The sequence below is a fragment of the Spermophilus citellus genome (genome assembly GCF_964194105.1).
Source record: "Spermophilus citellus genome assembly, chromosome: 3".
Taxonomy (NCBI): Eukaryota; Metazoa; Chordata; class Mammalia; order Rodentia; family Sciuridae; genus Spermophilus; species Spermophilus citellus.
This window is the reverse complement of record NC_138184.1, coordinates 79,496,774-79,520,350: the sequence shown is the minus strand read 5'-3', so window position 1 is coordinate 79,520,350 and position 23,577 is coordinate 79,496,774. Positions and strand designations below refer to the sequence as shown.

The window sequence follows — 23,577 nt, the reverse complement described above, 5'->3', positions numbered from 1 at the left end:
GCTGTAGTCAAAAGAATCTGCACCTTTGGAATCTTTCAGACCCTAGTTTAAATCCTGACTTTAACACTCAACAACAATATGACCGTGGGCAGGTCCTGCTGCCTCTCAGAGCCTGTTTCTTCATCTGACAGTGGGTAGAACACCTGGCCTCACTGGATGACACACTGAGCACCATGCCCAGGGAACAGCAGGTGCCTCGTGGATCTCGATGTTTTCCACCTCCTTTGTCTTGCTTTCTTTGCTTCATCCAATTCAGTGCCCTGATCATCTTCCCATCTGCCTTTCCCTACCAATCCTGCCATAAAACAGGAAATACTAACTAAAGATCACCTAGCCTGAGTGTACAACCTGCCTGGAATTTTTTAATACAATTACAGAATCCCCTAAGACACATAAGGAATGAAGGAAGGAAACAACTGAGATGCTCTCTGAAAGGGGGACTCCGTTCCCCCCAGCACAGTGACTTCTTCCACAAATTACCCTCTTTAGTTTCTTCCTAGTGTTTTAGGACAACACTAATTACTAGGCAGGACCCAGAAAGACAAGTGCTGGAAACAGGGATCTATTTGGTGACAGCCAGGCCCAAAATATTTTTCTAGAATAAATGCATCAACTGTCCATTGGCTTTCCAAGAAATAGGATGGTTATTTACTATAATAAAAACCAAGTCAGAGAGATATTTAGAAATGTTTTTCAAAACCACTTATCTGCTTCCTGGAGAAAGGCAAAAGGAGGCAACTTCCTAGGCCTTAGCCATTGCTTAGACCCACTGACTTTACAGAGGTGACAAGAACCTGGGAGGATGAAGGAGCTGGATGGCAGAACCTGAGACATGGAAACTCCAGTGGACAGACAGGAGGATAGGTGAACCAGCAAGTTCAATAGAATGGTATTTCTTAAAACTTCAGTTGAGTACATATAGAACTTAAGGATGTTTTTAAAAAGGAAAAAAAAAAAGCTTGTGGAAGGCTAGATGTGATTTTACAGGTCCCTGGATGTCACTGGTGTGATTAAAGAACCCAAGCAATTGGCGGAGAGAGGTTTACAGAGACCAGTATGGAGGAGGAAATATTCCACTGAACAAAGACCACAGGGACCATATTTGAACCACATGCACTTCCAGAAACTCTCTTTGGAAAGATAGAGCTAGCCAAAAGGATCATTCAGAGCTTGGAGGGATATGAAATGTTTCACTTAGAAAAGAGAAGGCAATCTGGAGAGAGAGCCTCAGATACTGACTGTAACTGAGATAATAAAAGAAGTCATCTCATAGGACTGTTGATAATATGTGTAAAGTTTTCAGAAGGGGCCCTGGCACCTTGTAAGTGCTAACAAAACATTCATTAAATATTAATTAATTAATTTGATCATTAGTCAATATTAATCTCGATTTTGGTTGGACAGGCCTGACTACTCTCTAATTTCATGTTTGATATAATAGGACCAGTGGGTGAAAGTTGTAGGTTTTATTTCAGAATAAGAAAGGACTTTCTAAAAATCAGAATTGCTGAAAAATGGGTTGGGATGTCCAGAGTCACTATAGGTATTCTGCCTGAGTTAATGAGGGATGCCCATGAGAAGTGTTGGAAAAGGCAGTGTCTATCTCAGGAGGAGACGAGGATTGGTAACTGGACTTCACCTCTGGCATTACTTCCAATGGGCTGATGGTGGTCTGTAAGTGTCAAGGCAAGAGAGCTTCTAAGGCCATTTCCGGCCCCAGAGGAAAGATGTGGGAGAGAGTTCTATTAGTGAAGTTTGTCCCAGTGAGGCAATAAGGGGACTCATGATGGGAATTTGGATTAGATGACATAAATATTCCTTCTAATTTTGAGACTCTGATTCTGTCCTACTAAAAGTCTCTGTTCCTATGAAGAAGATGTTTAGGTTGGGGCCTTGGGCCCATGGTTACAAAGTGCACTCTGCAACCAGGGATCTCAGCCATGTTTTGGCCAATAAAGACCATTCTCTGTGTGCAAGGCCCTGGGTTTGATGCCCAGCGTGGCCATAAATAAATGAATAGATAACCCTCATTCCCTGTTTTGTAATGGTTTCCACTGTCTGAAATTTGACTCAAGCTCAATGTCAGCCAGAAGCCTGTGCTCAAACATCTATCTCTGAGGGACAGACTGGGAGACTGGAAATGTTCTCACATGGGTTAGAAGTGAGAACTGGGGGACTGAGACAGGCTCCCAGCATCCTATTCCTAGCCTTGTCACTGACTCACCATGTCACCTTAGGCCAAAGAACTGAGCTGCTAGAGTCAACCTGCCCTCCTCAGGAAAACACGACAGTCAGGGGCATCTAGTATTCCTATTTTCTTCCCAGCACAAGCTCAAAGTGGGAATATTGCCTATTGATCCCAGATAAAAGACCAGAACTCTCTATTTGACCCCTAGGTAGAGTTAAAAACTCTAACACAGGTTGAGCATCCCAATTCCAAAAATCCAAAATCTGAAATGCTCCGAAATCCAAAACATTTTGAGCATGAATAGGACACTGTTTGTTGAAAATTCTACACCTGATCTCATTGTGCTGAACTGTAATCAAAACACAGGCACATTTTAAAAATTGCATAAAATTCATCAGGCCTGGTGGTGCACACCTGTAATCCCATACACCCGGGAGGCTGAGGCAGGAGGTTCACAATTTCAAGGCCAACTGGGTAACTTAGCAACACCGTGTCACAAAATAAAAAATAAAAGGCCCAGAGCTGTAGCTCAGTGGTGAGCATCCCTGGGTTCAATCCTCAGTATAAAAAAAAAAAAATTTTTTGCGTAAAATTACTTTCACCTATGTGTGCATGATGTATATGAGTCACAAATGAATTTCATGATTAGACTTGAGTCCTATCTCTAAGATAGCTCATTATGCATATATAAAAATATCCCAAATCTGAAAAAGAATGAAATTCAAAATACTTCTGGGTCCCAGTATTTTGGACAAGAGCTACTCAACCTATATAGTAATATTCTTGGGGTCACTTTCAGTGAATTTCAATCATATATGTGTGTGTGTAAAACCAATTTTATTTTAAAATTTCTTATTGCAGCGAGGTACACATAATATAAAACTTACATTTTTCTATTTTTTTTTTTTTTTTTTTTTAGTCACCCAGGGCCTCCTGCCTGGTGGGTCATTGTAGCCATTTGTACACAGGTCAGTAGTATTAAGGACATTCACACTGTTATGCAGTAATTACCAACTGTCCATCTGTAGACTTTCTCAAATTCCCACCCTTATTTCTCAAGTGTCATTCTATGAGACATTGTATACTCACCTGCAATAGTCTCACTACCCTTTTCAAACTTAACAGCCTAGTGATATTATTCCTATCAGCAGGGCTCAGGAGCTGTGAGCACCATGTGACGACAGGGGATTCTGGGTAACAAAACTGCCAGGCTCACTATGGGTTAAACAGAACACTCTTTGGAGTCCAACTTTTCCTTAGATATCTTTACAAAGTGCATTTGCCCTTGCAGGTCAATTCTAATGAACAAAACAGAATCATTAGTGATTCAACATATAGGGCTTTGGTAGGGAGTGGGAAGTAATCATTAATTTAAATAGCAATTTCCAGAATTCTGTGAAAAGGCACATGAAATAACATAAGGGATGGGGTTAGGAGATCAATTTGAACTTGTCATCTTATGTCTCAAAAGCAGGGCACAATTATTTTTAATTGAATTAAGTGCACATTCAAAAGTCCTCATGAAATTTGGCACTCAGCATAATCTGATCAAATCCCTGCCCTGTGTGGGAAGCTAATTTGCATGGATGTTCTATCAGCATGAAACATAATACACTTTGAATATTAACTCTAAAGAACAATTTAACTCAATATTCATTCAGCCATGTATTTAATAAACCTCTATTCAGCACGTAGTTACTATGTGTTTGACACTCTGTGAAGCACCATGTAGGAGGATACAAGCAACAGGGAGACCCCGCCAGTCAGAGACATATTATTTTAATGTGCTTGATATCTTATAGAATGTATGATGGGACCACCCTACTCTACCTCAAAGGTTCTTACTTCAAAATCTTAAAGTCTGACTTGGATCTGACTACGTGAACATAACAAATTTTCACTTTCTAAATCCTCCCTGGCTCTACCTCCCAGGTAATTTGCACTCACCTCTTCCAGAAGCCTCTGTTTGAGCTCTCGTTCTGTCTCCAGTTTCTGCTGCAAGCTTCGGGCATTCATTTCAAGCATGGCGTGCTTCTTCTCCAGGTCATTGAGCTGGACATTGGGAAAAATTGGCCATGATGCCACATTTAGGGATGCTAGACACTAACGACTATTCTAAATGTCCACAGGCCTTCACATATCAAGGACAATCAAGTTCAAAAAGTCAGAATGTCAGTGGTGTTTTTGAAAACATAGAAGTCCATATAACAGGTAAGTCTCCCATACTGAGGATAGAAATTGTTTCTATGGGATGAGTCACATATATAGCTACTTCGAGTTCTGAGAGGATGACGGTGCGAGAACTTATGGATCTTAAGTTCTTTGGCTGAATTTAATTAAACAGTCCTATGCCAGGAGCTTAATCCTTGCCGAGCATCACAAGTACTAGGATGAAATGTAGGATCTCATCAAGTCACATGCCCTGACCACGACACTTTGCCATGTGAAAATGGATAAGAGAGGTATGGAAAAGAGAACTTCATCCCAATAAAACAAGACAGAGAAAAGATCATTCTGGAATTTCTGGATTGCTAAAGGACAGCTGGCAACCAAATATTTCAAGAAAAGTCAGTCGGAAAAATAAATCTTCAAGTTAAACATAAAAGGATTCACTTGTCTCTAAATAATACATCTACTTTCCTCACACTTACAAAAAAGAAAGAAAACAAATCAATCTCAGGGAATTCAGGAGCATTCCTGAGCAGGAAGCACCAGCCTTGAATCCAAAATTCTGTTTCTATGAATTTCCGGTAAGGAAATAATCACGAATACTCATAAAAACTTACGTTCATCAGGTTATTTATATGGCCAAAAAAAAAAAAAGATTGGAAGAAACCCAAATTCCCAACACAAGGGGAAATGTATAAATTACATGCCAGCATGCAATTTGATTTTTTTCAGGATTGCATATTCAAAAAAACATTCAGTAACTCAGGAAAAGCTTCTAGTTATACGATGTTTTTTAAAAATAAACAAACCTAAGTTCTAAGTTTACAAAATAAATGTGTGGGTATAGTGTGTGTGTGTGCGCGCACGCGCGCAAAACATACACAAACAAGATACTGCAAATAAAGTCACCAATGTAACAAGGTAATAGGTTACCAGTCATTTTTCCCTTTACTATTCTATGATTTCTGTATGTTCCAGAATGATCCTAAATAATTACTTTTATAAATGTGGAATAGCAAAGTTATATAAAATACAAAATTCATATTTTTCTCTTTCAAGATTAGTAGATAAAATATCCAAAACATTGGTCCATTGCTCTGCAAATTTCAAGGAATGGTGCATAGACAGAACACAATGTGTTTCCAGTGTAAAATACTAAGGATCACATGTATCATTAGACCCTGCTATGTTTGAATGTGCCCCCCAAAAGTTCTTGCATTGGAGACTCAATCCCCAAACTCACATGTTGATGGTATCTGGAGGTGGGGCCCACGGGAGATAATTGGTATTAGATAAGGTTATAGGGGAGGGGCTCCAGGATAGCATTAAGGGCTTCTTAAGAAGAGAAAGAGACACTGGAGCTAGCACACTTACTCTGCCTCACCATGTGACGTCCTCCCCCATGCTAGCATGCAGTGAGAAGGCCCTTACTATGTGCTTGACATTCCCAGCCTGCAGAACTGTGAACCAAACAAACATATATTTATTCTTTACATCTGGCTGCAGGTATTTTGTTAGAATGACAGAATACAGATTCAGATAGGCCCTTTTGTGTTCCTGAACTTGGAATATAGAGAAGCTGAGCTGTCTATGATTGCAGCAATAGTGAACATTAGTCATTGTCACCATGCTCTTCCCAAGCATGCTCAACATTGAATCCCAAAACCTTCTAGAAACAAGATCCCAGAAAACCAAAGAATGGTGCACCCAGACCACCATTTGGACTCTGGAGCCCAGGCAGGTAGATGTTAAGAAGCCTCTGACCAGCTGTGATAACCCACTTCCTACCACACCCACCTATGCTACTGCCAACCAAAGATGTCCCACAGTGAGTCATAACTGACTTTTTGGAATGAGTGAATGTATAGTTATGAAATCTGTTTACCACAGATTGCACTTGAATTTGTGTCAAGCATGCCTTTAAAAGAAGGAAACAAAAATGTTGTCCTAAAAGGCAGAAGGCCTGGGCGCTGACCTTGTCAGAGAGGCTCTCAGCTTTCAGCTTCTGTTCTTTGAGAGCCTGTTGCAGAGCGAGAATCTCAGCCTTGTGCTCCTTCACTGCCAACTCCACCACCTGGCGAGACTCAGTGATCCGCTGGTCAGCTCTCGCCCTGCCAGGAAAACACAGGACTGCTTTCAGAAGCCCCACCACTGCCCACCTGGAGAAAGGCTGCTGCACCTCCGGTCCTGATGAGCAACTCCACAGGCCTTCCTCCAAATTACATCTTCCTTTCTGGCAGCTTACGGAGCAAAGATCTGACCCACTTCAGATTCTGGGTGAAATAACCCTTGAGAGGCAAAGTTCCTGGAAGACTGACTTTCAAAGGCTGAAGGAAAATCGGCATTTGCAAATGCAACCAGCTGAATAAGGATGTGTAGAGCCCGCCGCTCTCTCCCCACGGGGGTGGACATGGAATTGAGTATCCCCTGAAGAACCACTAGGAGACCCCATTCAATAAAACATTTTCTCTCTTTAAAGCATATGCAGGGGGTAAGTGTTTTGGGTGCTCATTAGGAAACTGAAATCTGAATCTGATGAATGCATGCCTAAATAATCTAAATAATGTTAAAGGACACAAAAGCCAGAAGCAAACTGGAGAAAGTCACTTCCTTACCTGCAGTTAGGTACAACATTTTCCTGCTGCTACATTTGGCTTGTACAATATCCTCCACGGGCAAGACTCTCCTTCATTACTCTAGGGACTCAAGTCTTACCCCGTCTTTAAGGATAAACTCAAATGCTGTGTCTTCCATAACCTCTTCCCCAACGTCCCTTCTCCCCCACCCTGTGTCTGAAACAGCAGTGTACTCCTCCCCTAGCACACCTCACTCTTTCAGGTGCAAAGAGAATACACAGCTCCCCTCCTCTGCTAGACTCTTAGCCTGTGGAGGACAAGGATTAAGAATTATATTTTACTCACCTCAGTATCCCACTTAATACCAAAAAAGAAAACAAAAAGACAAGAAAAGAAAGAAAGAAAGAAAGAAAGAAAGAAAAAGAAAGAAAGAAAAAGGTAAGACCTCTCACAATTGCCCTGAAAGTAGATTTGAAAGTAGGCTAAGGCTAGTCTTCCAAGCACAGTCCATAATTACACTTTCCATGTGTGCCTGCGTATTTTTTGATTCTGAGGCTAGATCCGACCCCCAAAATTATCTCTGAAGTACCCTAGAAACAACTCAGATAGGAGCTGGACTTGAGGGTGGGAGGGAAGGGGTCTGTGGGAGAGCAGTTCCACCAAGACGGAGGAAAGCAGGAACAGGGTCTTAAAACAGCAGCCCCTCACCTCAGCAAACACCGTGTACGGGAGGATGTTCAAAACAGAACTACTTCCATTGGTTCCCTTGGAAACTTGAGGGTTTGTGTTTTCTGCCTCCAGCCTTCCCAGCTCAACTGAACTTTGCATATATCTATCATCCCTGCAACACCCTGCACTGAGCATACTATGGACCAATGCCAAGTGGGAGATACCAACATGAGTAGAATACAGACTAATTAAGCAGTGGGTATTTCTCAGTATAGTTTATCTTGCTTAAGGAATTCAGAGAACCACAGGAAGGTGAGATTCACAGGAAGGCAACATTAGCAGAGCTGTGAAGGGCAACTACAAATCCACTTCGCAGACAGAAAATCACAGGGCCACTGCTGGCCCACAGTGTCCTCCTGCAACGAGGAAAGGGTTCCTGCTCTTCCAGGTCATTTCCTTCCATCAGTAAGCATTCACAGCATGCCAGTTATGTGAGAACAAACACATTCCTGCCATGAGCTACAAAACTTTCATGGTAACTCTTCAAACTGATGGCATCTTCATTGTAAATGGCCACCCCTGCATCATGCACCTTCTTCCTTTGCAAGAAGGAAACTCCATGCTTAGGGAGATATGGAAACAAATGCTGCTCAAACTCATTTCCTACAACGTGGGGTGGGGGAGGGGGAGAGGGGAAGGGGGGCAGGGGGAGAGGGGAAGGGTGGGAGGGGGAACCCACTCAACTATTCTTGTAGAGTGGTGGTTCTCAACTGGGCGCAATTTCCCCCAGAGTCTAAAGGACATTCCTAGGGGTTACTCTGGCTGGATCAGTGTCAGAAAATCCCAAGCTCCTGACTACAGTCTGATATACAGTTTGCATTTCTCCTTTTACAGCCTAAGGCGAGTGGTGGGAATGGGTCAAAAGCCTTTTATGCTGCCATTTTGGAGCAGAACCCAAAGCCAGCCAGCACAGGGGCGACTAAGTTTAAAATCAAAGTGGCTCACACTGGCCTCCCAAAACTTGGAAAAAAGGCTGCTTCTAGCATCTAGTGAGGTTGTGCTCCACAGCCTCCAGTGCAAAACACAGCTCCCCCACAACAAAGAATCATCCAGCCCAAAATGTCAGCAGTGCCAATGCTGAGAAGCCCTGGTATAAGGGGAAGACTGGCAAGCACACATGACAAGGGTTAAAATGGTGATGGCCTTGCTACATGGTCACAGTGATAAGGAAATGATGCACACTGGTAAAAATGATTCTGCAAAGACAGCACTGAGTTATTTGCAGTGGCTCTCAGACCTTTGCCAGGGTAAAAAGATACCAGCCACGTGTCACAGAATCCAACTGATAGTGTCCAGATTTACTGTCAGGTGACCACCCATTCTGATCTTCCTAAGAGTCTCCTGGTCTTGCAGCCTGGTTCTAGGACCATGGGCTCAAAACTCTCAGGAAGACCTAGCCAAAGTCATCTGCCACTGGCTTTCTGCAACCAGGAAGTCCCACCTGCTCTGCTTCTCCGTGTCCAGCATCCTCTGTAACTCTCGAACCCGACACTCAAACTGGGACTTCTCGTCACCAAGGACACTCCTCCAGGCCTCCCACTGGCGCTCCTTCTCCAGCAGCTCATCATTCAGGGCCTCCAAATCCATGACCTGCTCCTCCAGCATCGTGCACGTGGTCTTCAGAGCCTCCATCGTCTGCAAATCAATACCAGTGGGTCGTGCTTTGCAGCAACAAACGTTTCCTAGGGGTTACTCTGGCTGGATCAGTTTCAGAAAAGCCCAAGCTCCTGACTATAGTCTGAAATACGGTTTGCATTTCTAAGGCGACTGGTGGGAATGGGTCAAAAGCCACTTGTGCTGCCATCTTGGAGCAGAACCCAAAGCCAGCCAGCACAGGGGCCACTAAGCTTAATATCAAAGTGGCTCACGCTGGCCTCCCAAAGCATCCAATTTTAATTTTAATCTTTGTTGGTTCTTTTTAGTTCTCCATGACAGTACAATGTATTTTGACATATCATAGATACATAGAGTATAACTTCCCAGTTTTTTATTCTTCATCTTTTAAAATCAAAATTAAGAAGAACTACTATCTACTTTGTAAAGCCACTTTTTTAAATCTCAAAACCTTGGCAACAAGACATGATTGAAAAGGAGCCTGGTTACTGGACAAAACTTGTGTCTTAGAACGCTCCTTCCAAACCCTCGTGAGTGTCCTCCAGGGACCTCAGGGCCTTGCTTAGCCTCCTCACTTGCTTCTGGCTGGTGAGCTGCATCTCCCTCTCGGTGATCTCGCGGCGAAGATGGTCCACCTCACTTCGCAGCTGGACTATCTCATCGTTGGCACCAGATGCCTCATCGAGTTGTTTGGACAGATAGAAGTTTTGGTTGTTGAGTTCAGCGTTGTCCTCAGTCAGCTGGTTTAGCTGCTCCTCCAGGTCTGTGATGACCTGAAAGGGGAAAGGAATCCAGTAATGCTCCAACAGAATTAATTTTAAGCAATGAACTGCTTAAAAACCACACTATCGATGGTTTTTGCACCTGCGTGACACTGGCAATCAAAGCACAGCTGTCTACCCATGAGGCCAGACCTCAATTCCCACACCCACCCAGGTCTCCACTACACAGAGGGAGAAAAAGGAAAGTCTAGGTTCCTCGCTAACTCAGGGTTCATCTGGAAAACACGGCAAAGACAAATCAATCAAAAGTGGCTGCTGTGTGGATGAGGCAAGCTGGCATGAGAGCAGGTTAAAATCAGGGGGACAAAAATACAAGGGAGGGGGAAATGCAAGCCATGAGAAATTTGCCAAGGTGTCACAATCACCTAGTTAGGCTAATGACCTCGACACCATCTACAGATGCTGTCATCAGAAATGGCCACAGTAGAGAGAGCCAAACCAAGTTCCTATCAAGGAATACTGACAGGGAAGGATACTGAGAGTTAGTTGAATAATTATCACAGGCAATGGATTTAATTTCATGTAATCAAGAGGAAAAAAATCTTAAGGGAAGCTTGGAAAAGTCCTAAAAATACAAAACTGCATAATGGCATTGCTTCAATGGATTTTACTCTACAGTTAGCTCTCAGCCTATATGAAATTGTCATTTTATTGAGAGAGATTTAATCTGGTTTTGCTAAATTATTTCCCTGCTCAATGGCAGAATGACTTCAATTCCAGTACATTTGGCTTTTCTATTCTCTTAGCTGAGGTTTAGTATCGGTGCTTGCAGTGAGCTTTTATATAAAACACTTTAGAAGTTTAAGGGCAATTTTCTAATAATAGTTGGAATGAGGCATAGGGGCTGTAAATTAAATTTTATGCAACAAAAAGAAGTAAATTAAAAGGAAACATCTTTAGCGTATGGTTACTTACTTTATGAAATGTTACCATTGTTTCCACGACTAATTCCCTGTTTTAATCCACTCTGATTAACAATTTGAAAAGAAAACAATCTTTCCAAACCCATAAAGTTAGGGAACATCAATTAAGGACATTTGTTCAATGTGGCTTGGAAAACACAGCATTTCATTTTGTTAACTGAGCTGAGAACCTTCTGAGGTAGGAAAGTGGTGTAGTAATTTGGTTTTTAATGTCAGAACCCATGTTGATTTTAACCTGAGGCATGCTGGCAGCTACAAGAGGGGGATAAAGGTTATTGGGTGAGGCACCTTCTTTATCAAGGGGGAAGGCATACATCTTTGTCATTCCTAGCAGACAGTTAACACCTTGGAGGGTCATTGTGTCACCCTTTCTGTGACATGGTCAACTCTCCCACAGTCAGTGGCAGTGAACAAACAACGACCATGTGTTCAACTTATGCCTTTCTCTAGGGAGCAAACCCACCCATTCGGATACTTTTGCTCCTGGCTTTAAGCCTCTCCACCAATTGACTGTGCTTCCTTCAACCTTTTCCCCAAAGACAGTGAGACTGTGGCAAACCAGCTGGGAGACAGGCTGCATAATGGATTCTGGAACCCAAATGGGCCACCTTGGGCTCAGCTGCAGAGGCATCTCCACCTGTGACAATATGTACATACTGGGCTGACTTCTCATATGTTTGTATTGTTTGAGTTTTCTTGTACACCATTTGACCTTAATGTGTCCTGTGAAATATACGGAATAAAAACTAATGACCAGGGGCTGAAGCTGTAGCTCAGTGGCAGAGCGCTGGCCTAGCATGTGTGAGGCACTGGGTTCGATCCTTAGCACCACATAAAGAAAAACAAAATAAAGGCATTCGGTCTATCAACCAAAAAAAAAAAAAAAAAAACTAATGACCAAAATGTTTAATTTTTCAAGCCTCTTGGGGAACAGACTCTATAGTCTGTTATAGAATGTAGAGAAGTATACAATTCTCACAGAATATATAAATTTACTCGATAGTCAAAATGCCACTTAAGTCTTCCTTTGATTCATGAAAAAAAAATAGTTTATTATGAGCCCATTTCTGCCATCTCTTCGTTTCTCCCTAAATTAGGTTATAAAGCGCTAAAGGAGAAACACATAGAAAAGCCGTTGGGGGAGGTTTTCACTTGCACTTCAATTGCAGGGGGATCACTGGAGTAGGAAGAGCCCCTCCATTTCCCTGTTGTCGCCCATGTCTCTGATTCCTATTCCCAGCTTGTGACTGCTGGTTCTATATTTGGTCATTGTCCCTATTTTGTGCATTTGACAATATGAGGATTCTGAATCCATGTCAAGCTCCCATGCAAAGATTTAAAGCATTTTAACTTCTTACACGTTCTGTCTACTCATGTCATGGCACATCAGCTGTGGACCTGTTTCAAGTGGCTGGAGCTATAGTTAAGTGTTAGACACATCTATACACGCATATTAGTGAGTTTATAGGCGCAAAGCCGACTTGAAACACAGGCAGTAAATTAATGATCCCAGTGGTTAAAAAAGAAAAGTATAATAGGCAATGTTTACAGTGTCCTTTGAAGTAGGTATTATTGTACCCCCATTTTATACATGGGGAAATTGGGGCAGCAGGGAGGGAGGTGACTTGCCCAGCGACATGCTGAGAGTGGATAACAAAGCCAGATGCAAAGCCGGCACTCAAAGTCAAGAACCTCTGCTCTTATCCCTACAGCATGCTGCTCCTCTCCAACAGGGAAAGAGCTATTTATTCCTCTTTTTTTCCCCCCCAGATCTTTGAAACTTGAAATGATCGACCACTCAGGGTAACCCTTCTTGCTTTTGAACCAGGTCATATGCAAGATGCTTAAGTCTATTTTGGGGCCATGAGTATGCTCTCTTTATACCAAGGGCAAGTGATCTGTTTATTGACAGACTTAGGTTAAGAGTCTGCTAACCTTTGAACCCCAAGGATAGAGGGTAAAAAAGACAAACTGTAAGGCTGATTCCATCTCACCAGTAAAGATAAGGGAGATAGGTTCCTAAGGCAGGAGCCAGCCGAACTTCCTTATGTGCTATTTTTGCAGATAAGAAATCTTGCTGCTGTTTTCTAAGAGAGAACAGGGATATAAAGAATTATCTACTCTGTGTCCAATTTTTTTAAAAAATAAAAGTCTCTGTGTGGGGTTATCTGTTGGTTTTCAAGGCTGTCGTGCAAACCTCATGGTTCTGAGAAGGAGATCTTAACCCCTCATAGCTAACTAAGAGATCAGGAGAGGTGAGCTGCCAAGTGACTGTCCAGTAAACATTAGGGGTGAAGAAACCAGGCAAACAATGAGCATCAGGCTAAAACCACATAGGCCTGAAATCCTATTTTAATGCCTCGCTCTTTCCTGAAGGCAGCTATTTGCATATTATTTATTTTTAATCTTATAGCTGACAGATTGATTCATAATTAAAGCTGTGTCATATGTTTGCCCACCAACTCCCCTCTAAAACAGACTGAGGTAGGGTTTTAGGTGCCAGATTGAATCAAATCCTTTTTTAAATCCCTTCAAAATAGAGCAATGGTCTGAGCTTGACAATCTTATTGCTCCAGCTTGTTGGAAGCTGCTAACTGGGTGCTCCTATCAATTGAGCTATTATGGGAAGGAGTTATCACCAGAAACAAAGATGACATTTCCTAGCGGGGACAATTTTGGACAGCATCAAAAAGAAAGGAATATCCATCACTCTCTCCCAAAGCGTCTTTAAAGGGGCCTTGAACTTGCAAAAGTATCACTGATATCCACTTTTGTGATTGAGTGTGGCTCTAAAGCAGGGGTTTTCAAGAAGCAGACCATTTTCCAAGCTGGAGGTTATAAGCCCACGGTAATAACACTGCTCAGTGCCTCCCATGGACAAGGCCGTGTGCAAGCGCTTTGTGTGTCTTATCTCATTTAATCCCTGCAGGAAACCTACGAGGGAGGTATTATTTCCAAACTCTGTGACTCAGTGTTTCCTAAATCTTACTGTTTCTGAAACTTAAATGTACACTGGAACTAAGCAGCTCTCTCTCTTCCATCACCCAGAGAACAGTTATTAAATTGATTATGTATCAGACAAGCAGTGGCATATTACAACTAAGTGTAGGCCATTCTATCCCCATTTTACAGACAAAGAAATGGAAGCTTGGGAGGATAATGTCGCATAGGTTACTAGGAGGCTAGTTTATCATTTGAGCTTAGTGCCCGACTCCAGAGAGCATGGCATAGACCATGAAGTCACCCAGTTGCTCAAGCTGACCTGTGGGTGGGGGTCACTTTCTCAGGCTCTCCCTCCCACTTGGGAAGGTCCCCCAGATGCTTTTCCCAGAATACCAGAGGTAAATGAAGCAATGATTAGAAGTCACTGTTCCAGGAAGAGGAAAGGTGGACAGTCCAAACATTATATAAATAAACCAGACACCAAATTCATCCCACCTCCTGGCACTTCCCATTAAAAATAGACATCCAATTGTTAAAATGGGGGGGCAGTGTGGATTACGAAAGCGTAGCAGGGAACCTTTAAAGAGTGATGGGTATGTTCACCATTTTGATTCTTTTGGTTTCACAGGTACATCTACATTATAACACTATGTTAATTATATACCAATTATATCTCCATAAAGCTATAATTCCTTTTAATTTCTTACTCCAAAAGAAAGAGAGAAAGGAGAATTTCAGATAAATGAAACAAGATTACTGATGAATAATACATTTTAAAACCATTCAAGTTTCAAGAAAACTATGATCTGTATTCTACTCACTGATCATTCATGAATGTGTATGTAATATAAGCAAATAACTCTGGTGTAAAAATAAGAAACCAAGACAACAAGAAACTAAAAACTAGGCAGAAGAGAAGAGATTACAGGAATAAGATCCACCAACTCCTTAAGGAAGGCAGGAGGGATGGAGAAATCAACAGGCATTTTAAGGCATGTCTACCCTGATCCAACCATCATATCTGGAAACATGAACCAAAAATCTGTCTGCCAAACAGAGGCATATTCCACTCCTGGCTATAAGCTCACCAAAAATAAGTATCTACAGCTACCAAAGGCCTGCAACAGGGATATTTTTCTAAACAGCTCCATGCATCATGGAAACAACCTAAAATGTCCATCAACAAGGAGAACTGATAAATAAACTACACAGATCTATTCATACGTTGCAAATACTACAGTAATGAAAAGAACAAACTATTGACAGAGGCAACAACATGAAGGGACCTCACAGACAATTTAAACAACAACAATAACAACTACTACTAAGCCCAAAAGAGCACATCCTCTCTGATTCCATTGACATGAAGTTCAAATACAGGCAAAACGAATCTATGGTATCAGAGACCAAAATTAGCAATAATTCTTTGAGAAAAGGATGCCAATGAGAAATGAGTACCTGAGGGAGACTTCTGAGGGAAACATCTGCAGCTTTCCCCCCCCCCCCTTTTTGGTACTAAGGATTGAACCCAGGTTTCCCCACCTCCCAGGCCTTTTTATTTCTCATTCTGAGACAGAGTCTCACTAAGTTACTTAGGACCTCACTAGGTTGCTGAGGTTGGCCTTGAACCTGCAATCCTCCTGCTTCAGCCCCCGAGTTGCTGGGATTATAGGCATGCGCCATTGCAGCTAGCTCAACATCCTGCATCTTGATCTGTACCACAATTGCACAGTTGTCTATAGGTGTAAAAATTTCACTGAGCTGTACACTTAGTGAAGTGCATAAAGTACACTAATCCTATCTGCATTTTATATCCAATTTACCTAAATTTAAAAAAAAACACACACACAAACTGTTAGGACTTAATGTCCCAGTTATAGTAGCTAAAGAGGAAATAAAGAGCTCATCATCATAAAAACATAAAATATGTATGAAGGGAGGTGTTCCTGGAAATCCACAGATGCAAACAGTACAAACGAGGACAATATCACTAAGGACTAAGAGGTAATAAAGTGGTGAACAGACCAAAGAAAAGAGATGGGAACACAACTAGGGACAACATTCCCATCTTGTGAAATGGGCCTATTTTTGTCTTTCGTTTTGATAAAAAATAGACTCTGCATTTCCATTGACTCTACCCTATTATATAACCTATGAATGTTGTTTATCTGCTAATAGAATTTACTTCTCCTGATATAAGTATCTTTGCACAAAGGGCCCTAGGCCTTGAATTTGCATGTTACGAAGCCAGACTATGTCTGTTAGGAATCCGGACATCTAGATGCACAGGAAAATTAGCTGGTCTTGACTCAGCAGAGGCAGCAGGCTGGAGAAGCCTTTTGGATACAACTGTCCCTAGCATTTGGAGTCTCTGGCCTGGGGTGGCCCTGGAACCTTCCACACTGAAGAAGGAGGAGGAGTTGCCCTGGAGTTTCTGTGCTGTGGCTGAGATCCAGTGGTAGTTCCACAATGAGAATTATTCTGACCATCCCAGCTATCCTCTTCCCCCAAACATGAGGAATACTCTGGTTTTGATTTTTTAAAAAACTGATAGAACTCTGAGAAACTAGTTATTTGGTGCTCAAAAAAATTTGACTACATTATCTGCTTCATGTTGCAAGTTCATATCAAAATTCAGTCACTGGTATTATAAAGAGATGTCCCCTTTTCCTTCTTTGTTTTAGTTTCATAGTATTTTAGCCATCTTTGGTTATTTAATACTCACAGTACAGCTGTTACGAAGGGCATCAAATTTGCGCTGGATTTCATCTCTATGCGCCTAAAAGGTAAGAAGTTGATTATGAATTTTTCATAGGGTAGAAAGCAACTGTACATGCTACGGGTCAAACACAGAACACAATCTGCCTGGAAGGCTGAGAGTGCTGTTGCGGTAGCCCCAGCACCTGTTCCACAAGGACTCACTCATCAAGGCACTCCCCACATCAAAAACAGGTTACAGGAATATACAACGCTGTTAATAACAGGGGACTATTGAGACCACACATGCACACCCTGTACACGTATTTCTACATTCCTATTGACATCTAGGGACTTCTGGAAGAAAAGGAAAAAAGCAATAAAGGATGCAGTTTGGACTCTCCTTCACTTATCCTACCCACCGTTCTCTTCCCTCTAAACAGCTCCTCCCCAGCCTTCTAGACACACACATACACACATACACATACACACACACACACACACACACACAGAGAGAGAGAGAGAGAGAGAGAGAGAGAGAGAGAGAGAGAGAGAGAGACATGCAGACACAAGACAATTGCCAGGAAAAAGTAGAATTTTTTTTTTCCTTTTAAATCAAAAGCTGCTGAGATTCAGAAAAATCTTACATTGACCTTGAAGCAAATGAACAGGCATTCTCTGAGGCAATGCTGCTCCAAAACAGCAGTATTCACTTGAGTTGACAAAAATTTTTTGAGTGTATGGAGTATGCCTAGCAGTGTGGTAGGGTTAGGAACATGTGGCCTACACCTTCATTCTGGTGAGGAGAGACAGGAAATAGATAAGTGCATGACTGCAGACTGGATCAGATGCCATGAAGGGGTCAGTAAAAAAAGAATAGGAGAGAGTTGATGGGAACTTAGACGAGGCGGCCAAGGGGTTTCTCTGAGGAGGTGACATGTACGTTGAAATCTACAGGAGGAGTTGCTAACTTTCAAAATACAGGAGAGGGCAGAGGGCATAGCATTGGTAAAGTCCTCAGGCAAAAAAGGGTTTGGTGTATCTGATGAAGAAAAGTGCAGAGTGGCCACAGGGGGTTGCAAGCTTCAGAGTAGGACCCAGTGGCAAGCATGGAAAGTGAGGTTTTTTGATTTTTGGTTTGCTATATTCAATGAAATAGAATAAACAGGACAGAAAACATCAGAATATGCCTTGGGTAGTAAAGGTGAGCACTATATTAGTAAACTTTTGTTAAGATACCATAACTCATCAGATTCAGGTGGCTATCAATTATTAAGGTCTATCACTAATGTACATATCAGTGAGAAAGAAAGGTGTGTCAATTAAACCAGGGCATGTTCATGTCTAAAAAGAGCATAAAATGCATCCTGATTTCAGATGCCTTAAAATCAATGAAATACACCATAGAGTTGGCCCTCTATCTATGGGTTCTACAACCACAGATACAGCTGTGGACAGGAAATAGTAGGGGGAAAAATTTACTTTCTTACTAAATACATATATATATTTTCTTGTTATTATTCCCTAAACACTATAACAACTAATTACATAATGTTTACATTATATTAGGTATTATGAGTAATCTACATTTAAAGTACATGAGGAGATGCACATAGATTCTATGCAAATACTAAGCCATTTCATATAAGGGACTTGAGCATGTGCAGATTTTGGTATGTGTGGGGTACGGTCCTGCTAAGAATCCCCCCCCCCATACCAAGGGATGAGTGTATACACATTTAACGAAAAGGATTTGCAGATGGCTTGGGGGTGGACGCAAAAGAGGAATCAAAGACATTCTTGAGAAATTAAGTAGATTATAGTATCATTTGCTGAGCTATGAAAACCCAAAGAACTATCCAGTTTCAGGCAGAGGTAAAAGTGGTCCTTCTCTTAAAAATAAAAAAAAAAAAAATTAAAAAAAAGGCTCTCCATAAAAAGAACTTAAGACAACTCAAAAATTTTAGATCTATTATGTATATTTCTCATAAATTAAGGTAAGCTTATAATAGCAGATTAGATACTTTAGAAGAAAAGATACGTAAAATTGAAGAGACAGCAATAGAAACTACCCAAAATGAAGCATAGAAAAAAGAGACTTAAAAAATGAACAGAGCATCAGTGAGCTGTGAGACAACTTTGAGAGGTCTAATATGCACATAGTTAGTGTCTGAAGTTATACACAGGTGAGACAGAAAAAAAAAAAATGTTTGAAGAATAATGGCCACAAATTTCCCAAAGTTGATGAAAGCCATCAAAACACAGATACAAAATGTTCAAAGAACCGTTAGCACACACAAAAAAAAAGAAGAAGAAAATTAACCTGAAGTACATAGTGATCAAACTGCTTAAAACCATGAATAAAGGGGGAAATATTAAAACAAACCAGAAAAAAAAAGACCTGTTACATTTAGAGAAACAAAGACAAGACAGATTTATCATAAAAGATAGTATATGGTGGGGGGGGGAGCTAGAATAGCAAAATCTTTTAAGTACTAAAAGAAAAAAAAATAACTATCAACCTAGAATTCTATACGCAGCAAAAATCTTTCAAAAAATGAAGATGAAATAAAGGCCTTCTCAGACATACTAGAGCTGAAAGAATTTGTCACCACCAGACTTACACTATATTAAAGGAAGTATTTTGGTCAGAAGAAAAATGACAACAGAAATTTGGACCTACACAAAAGAATGAAGAGCACTGGATAAATGATAAAACAAAATAAAGAAAAAACAGATAGTTACACGGACAGATTCATAAATAAAGTTCAAACTAACTTCCCAAATAATTTGTCCATGTTTTTAATGGACTAAATTAATGAATCATAACTTTTCAAAAACTTTTTTCAATCCGATTTCTGCTGAGTGATATAGTCTAGATACTGAAATGTCCCCAAAGTTCCATGTGTTAAGGTTTAGTCCACAGAGTGGCACCATTAGAAGGTTCTGTTGTCCTTTAGGTGGTAGGACTAGTGGAAGGCCCTTACATCCCTGGGGGGCATGCTCCTGAGAGGGACTGGGGACCCTGGCTTCATCATCTTCCTCCATCTTTGCTTTCTGCTCATGAGTTGAGCCATGTTGATCCACCATGTACCCTCCATGTGCTGCCTTGCCACAGGCCCAAACAAAAGGAATCAATCAGTCCTGGACTGGAACAGCCAAAACTGTGAGCCAAAATAAGCTTTGCCTCTTTATAAGGTAATTATCTCAATATTTTGTTATGATGGTAATTATCCAACATAAGAACATGGCCATCTGCACTATTGTTGAGATCTCATTTGTGATCAATGACACAAGCAGCCTGAGGCCAGCAGCAGCCTGGCCCCAAGGACCACCCAACCCCCTCTAGTGCATTCCAAGATAAAAGGCAAGGATCCTTCCTAGAGGAACCATAAGCCCTTACATTAATCAACTTTAGGTCAGGGGTCAACAAACCTTTTCTTAAAATATACTGAGTTTGCTGGAACTTTGGTGGACTCAGATCTGAACTCATAGACCAAGAGCAGCCATAGATAATATGTAAATGAATGTGACTGTGTTCCAATAAAACTTTATTTACAGAAACAGGTGACAGAATGGATTCTGTCCACTAGCTGTACTTTCCCAGCACCTGCTCTAAAAGACTATTTGGTGTTAAATGTTTCAAAGACAAATGAGAAGCTAAGGGTGGAATCGACTCCTTTGAAGTATAAACAGTGATCATAAAAACAAATTCACTGGCCTATACATGGAGACAAAAACCCTGTTCCACTTTCTTATTATGTTCTACTTTCTTATTAATAGCATAGTTTCCAAATAACACTGCACCATTAAAAACTCATTTATCTGTCCCATTGGAATCTAAAATTTCAATCACTAATAAGAGTTCATTTCCATTAAAATGAACCATATGGTTTTTGGATCATTTCAACACATCAAATAGCAATTCTTTCTGAAAGTACAATGTAATAAACTACAATCGCTAGGACTTTTGATTTATTATTGATTATGAAAAAAAAACTGATCCTGTTGAGGATGCTGGAAATACTATAAGCACTAAACTACTGAACTGATTTGAGTAAGAAAATAGTTAAGAAATACATGATTCAAGTTTCTTTACAATAAATTGTGTAAAAAAAAAAAAAAAAAAAAACCAAAGGTCACAAAATAAAATACACAAGGCCAGTAAAATACATAAGACAAACTTTGGATTCCCTCAATGAAAAATATGAATGCTAACTGGGTATTAGGCACTACAGGGAATAATATTTACACACTTAAAAATGATTTTTAAGTCCCAGAGAGTGCAAATGTTAACAGTTAAAAAGAAAAAAAAAGTCAAATGATATCTTAGTATTGCTACCAAAATGGTCTGACCTTGAGACCCACTAGGGATCCATAGACTGGCTTGCAAATCACTGATCTAGGAGTTCGGTGACCTCAAGGTAGGCTGAGCAGACTGGCCTTGCCTGAGGACCACAGACACCCTCTTTTGGGAGTTTTTATACGGAAAGCTACAAGATGAAGAAAGGTAAAGGAAATTACAATGAGGCCACGATGAGAGGAAAGACTTGCAGAACTGAGGAAGGAAACAGGCTTCAGATGTCTGACCACCTCCTGGGGTCAACAGTCAGGATTCTAGAACCCTCAGGCTTCCATGCAATCCATCCCTTCCCTGGTGGGCAGACACCTCGCAGGAATGTCACCTTCCATGCCCCAGATTTCATATCTTGACTATCATGCCGATGGCTTGCTAATTAAATTCAGGGTTTGATAATTATGTAAAAAGAATGAGAGCGTGCACTGATTGATGATTTTAAGGAATCAAAGAGGATGACTTTGGGATCCTGTGATTCTGCTATGCAGGGAGAAGGATCCTTTTCATTAGTGTCTCTGGCTTAGGACTCTTGATTATTCATCTAGTTTCTTGACTGAATCAGTAAAAGAACATGGAGGCAGGAGCACAAAGCATGTCCCTCAGGCCTTGCTGGTGTTCCCAAAGCACATGCCATCTACCAGGCTGTCCCACACGTAACACATCACATGACAGGTCTGTGTACTGCTCAAATTCTCTTCCCCCAGACAAAGGGATCACATGGAGTGTTGAATGCCAAGTCCAGATCAAAAACCAAAAACAAACAAAAAAATACTTTTCTAGCAGTAAGTAATAAGCAATAAAGTTATCTTTAAAAGCAGGTTTCTGTTTAAATTTGACTCTGTTGGTCTCTACCTTGACTCAATCTCAGCTTTTAATAGCCAATTTCAATGCAAGTACAATTAACAGGATGGGTAAAGTGAGAGTGGGAAGGAAGGAAGCATTAGGAAGGCCAACAATGGCCTCCCCACCGCCCCTGCCAATCTTCTTCAACGGTGACCTTTAATTTAACTGTGCTCCACCAAATTTGGCTCAGGGCGGAGGCCAAACAAGGTAACTGCTCCTTCCAGGCCAGGAGATGGACACCTCTCAGAATTAAACAATAATAGCCCACTTGACCATTCCCTTTTATTGATAAAACATCATGCTGCGAAGCTCACAAATCTCCTAGGAGATCACTTGAGATCCAGGCTGATTTAGTTTGATGGATGCCTGTGTTGAGTCTGAACGTGGGCCTCCCACAATAGGAAAGTATTACATTTGTGACTATTTTCTTCTTCTATTGGAAAAATACTCTTCAGAACAAAAACAACCAAGCCACGTGTTCCCATACATCTATACTCCGGTACTCCCATGTCAAGAAGAAGGAAGGGGAAATGCCCACGGCCTCAGAACTGGACTAAAGCATATTGATACGAGCCTTGGATTTCCACAGGACGGGTTTACCAGCAAGGCACTTTAAACAGATATAGTTTCCACAGCACCTTCATCTGCAAGAGCTATCGATAGAGCCCTAGTTTTTAGACCTCAGGAGTTTTTTCTTTTTTTTAAAGAAGACTCTTTGAGGCAGTGATCTCATCTGACTAAATTAAGTCGTGACTGCTGTGCTAGGCTTCTAGCAGCCATTAGACACAGTACATTCCAACCAGCAGCAAGACAGGATTTAAAGGACTGATTTCCCCCAGATAAACAGCAGTGACACATGCTCTATTTTATATTCTCATCCTCTTCCTCCTCCTTTCAAACAAGGGCAGGATAAGATACATGGTCACCACCTGCCCTCCCAATTCCAACAGAGCAGCAAGATAAACTGTCCTCCTCAGCTGCTCTGAAGGAAAAGGACTTGGGGAATCACAGGCCCATCTCCTGAAGAGAAAAGCTGGAGAGAGAGGACTGGGCAGGTAGCAAATGCTCATTAAATATGGATCACATTGCTGACGTTTCTTTCTCTTTCTTTTAGAGCTTGGGTGTTTGTACAGGGGGAGAAATATCAATATACAATGCGTTAAACAACAGAGGTTCAAATTTGGGTGTCTCCCCCTAGCGGCTAAGAAATGCAGTCTGTGGTGCATTTCTCTTCGCCCACCCACCCAGCAAGGGCCAGGCCTTCTTGGCTGCACTCCTGTACTTAACTTTCATTTTGAGCTCCCCTTTCCTTTTTCAGGCACTTATTTTCTCTTTGCCTTGTCCTTCTTCTTGTGTCCTGTTTTACCGTTTTGTATCTTGCCAAACTGTTTTTGATCCATTTTAAAACAAAGCAGAATATACAAAGCATTTCGTGACTTTTTTTTTTTTTTCCAAACTAAATATTGGGTGTCACTGAATGAGCGTCCTCATACAGATGACAGAATTTAAAGTCTCAATCAATACCCAGAGTTGGTACAAGTCCTGGACAATCTAGGCTGCACAAGTATTTTCTACCAGGATCGTATAAGCCGTTGTGTTCCTGATTAGTTCCTAAGGATTCTGGCACTCAAAGATCACATCCCCAATTTGGTTCAAACACTGGGATCCCCAAACCCAACAGTAGAAGATAACTTCTAAGAATAAAACTGGTTTAAAGATACACACACACACACACACACACACACACACACGCTAT

The 23,577-nt window shown here is 41.3% G+C and overlaps 1 protein-coding gene across 16 annotated transcripts in view; it reads right to left on the bottom strand.

The window, feature by feature from the left end:
• CIT (citron rho-interacting serine/threonine kinase) overlaps positions 1-23,577 on the bottom strand; it is a 170,133-nt gene that overhangs the window by 23,735 nt on the left and 122,821 nt on the right. For 15 of the 16 annotated variants that reach the window (XM_081288029.1, XM_081288037.1, XM_081288039.1 and 12 more), the window contains 5 exons: positions 16,650-16,703; positions 9,852-10,049; positions 9,104-9,297; positions 6,333-6,468; positions 4,136-4,240 (listed from right to left, as the gene is read on the bottom strand). In XM_081288029.1, coding sequence (XP_081144155.1) covers positions 4,136-4,240; positions 6,333-6,468; positions 9,104-9,297; positions 9,852-10,049; positions 16,650-16,703 — 687 coding nt within the window. The remainder of the gene's footprint in view (positions 1-4,135; positions 4,241-6,332; positions 6,469-9,103; positions 9,298-9,851; positions 10,050-16,649; positions 16,704-23,577) is intronic. The other variant, XM_081288040.1, reaches the window with a different exon arrangement.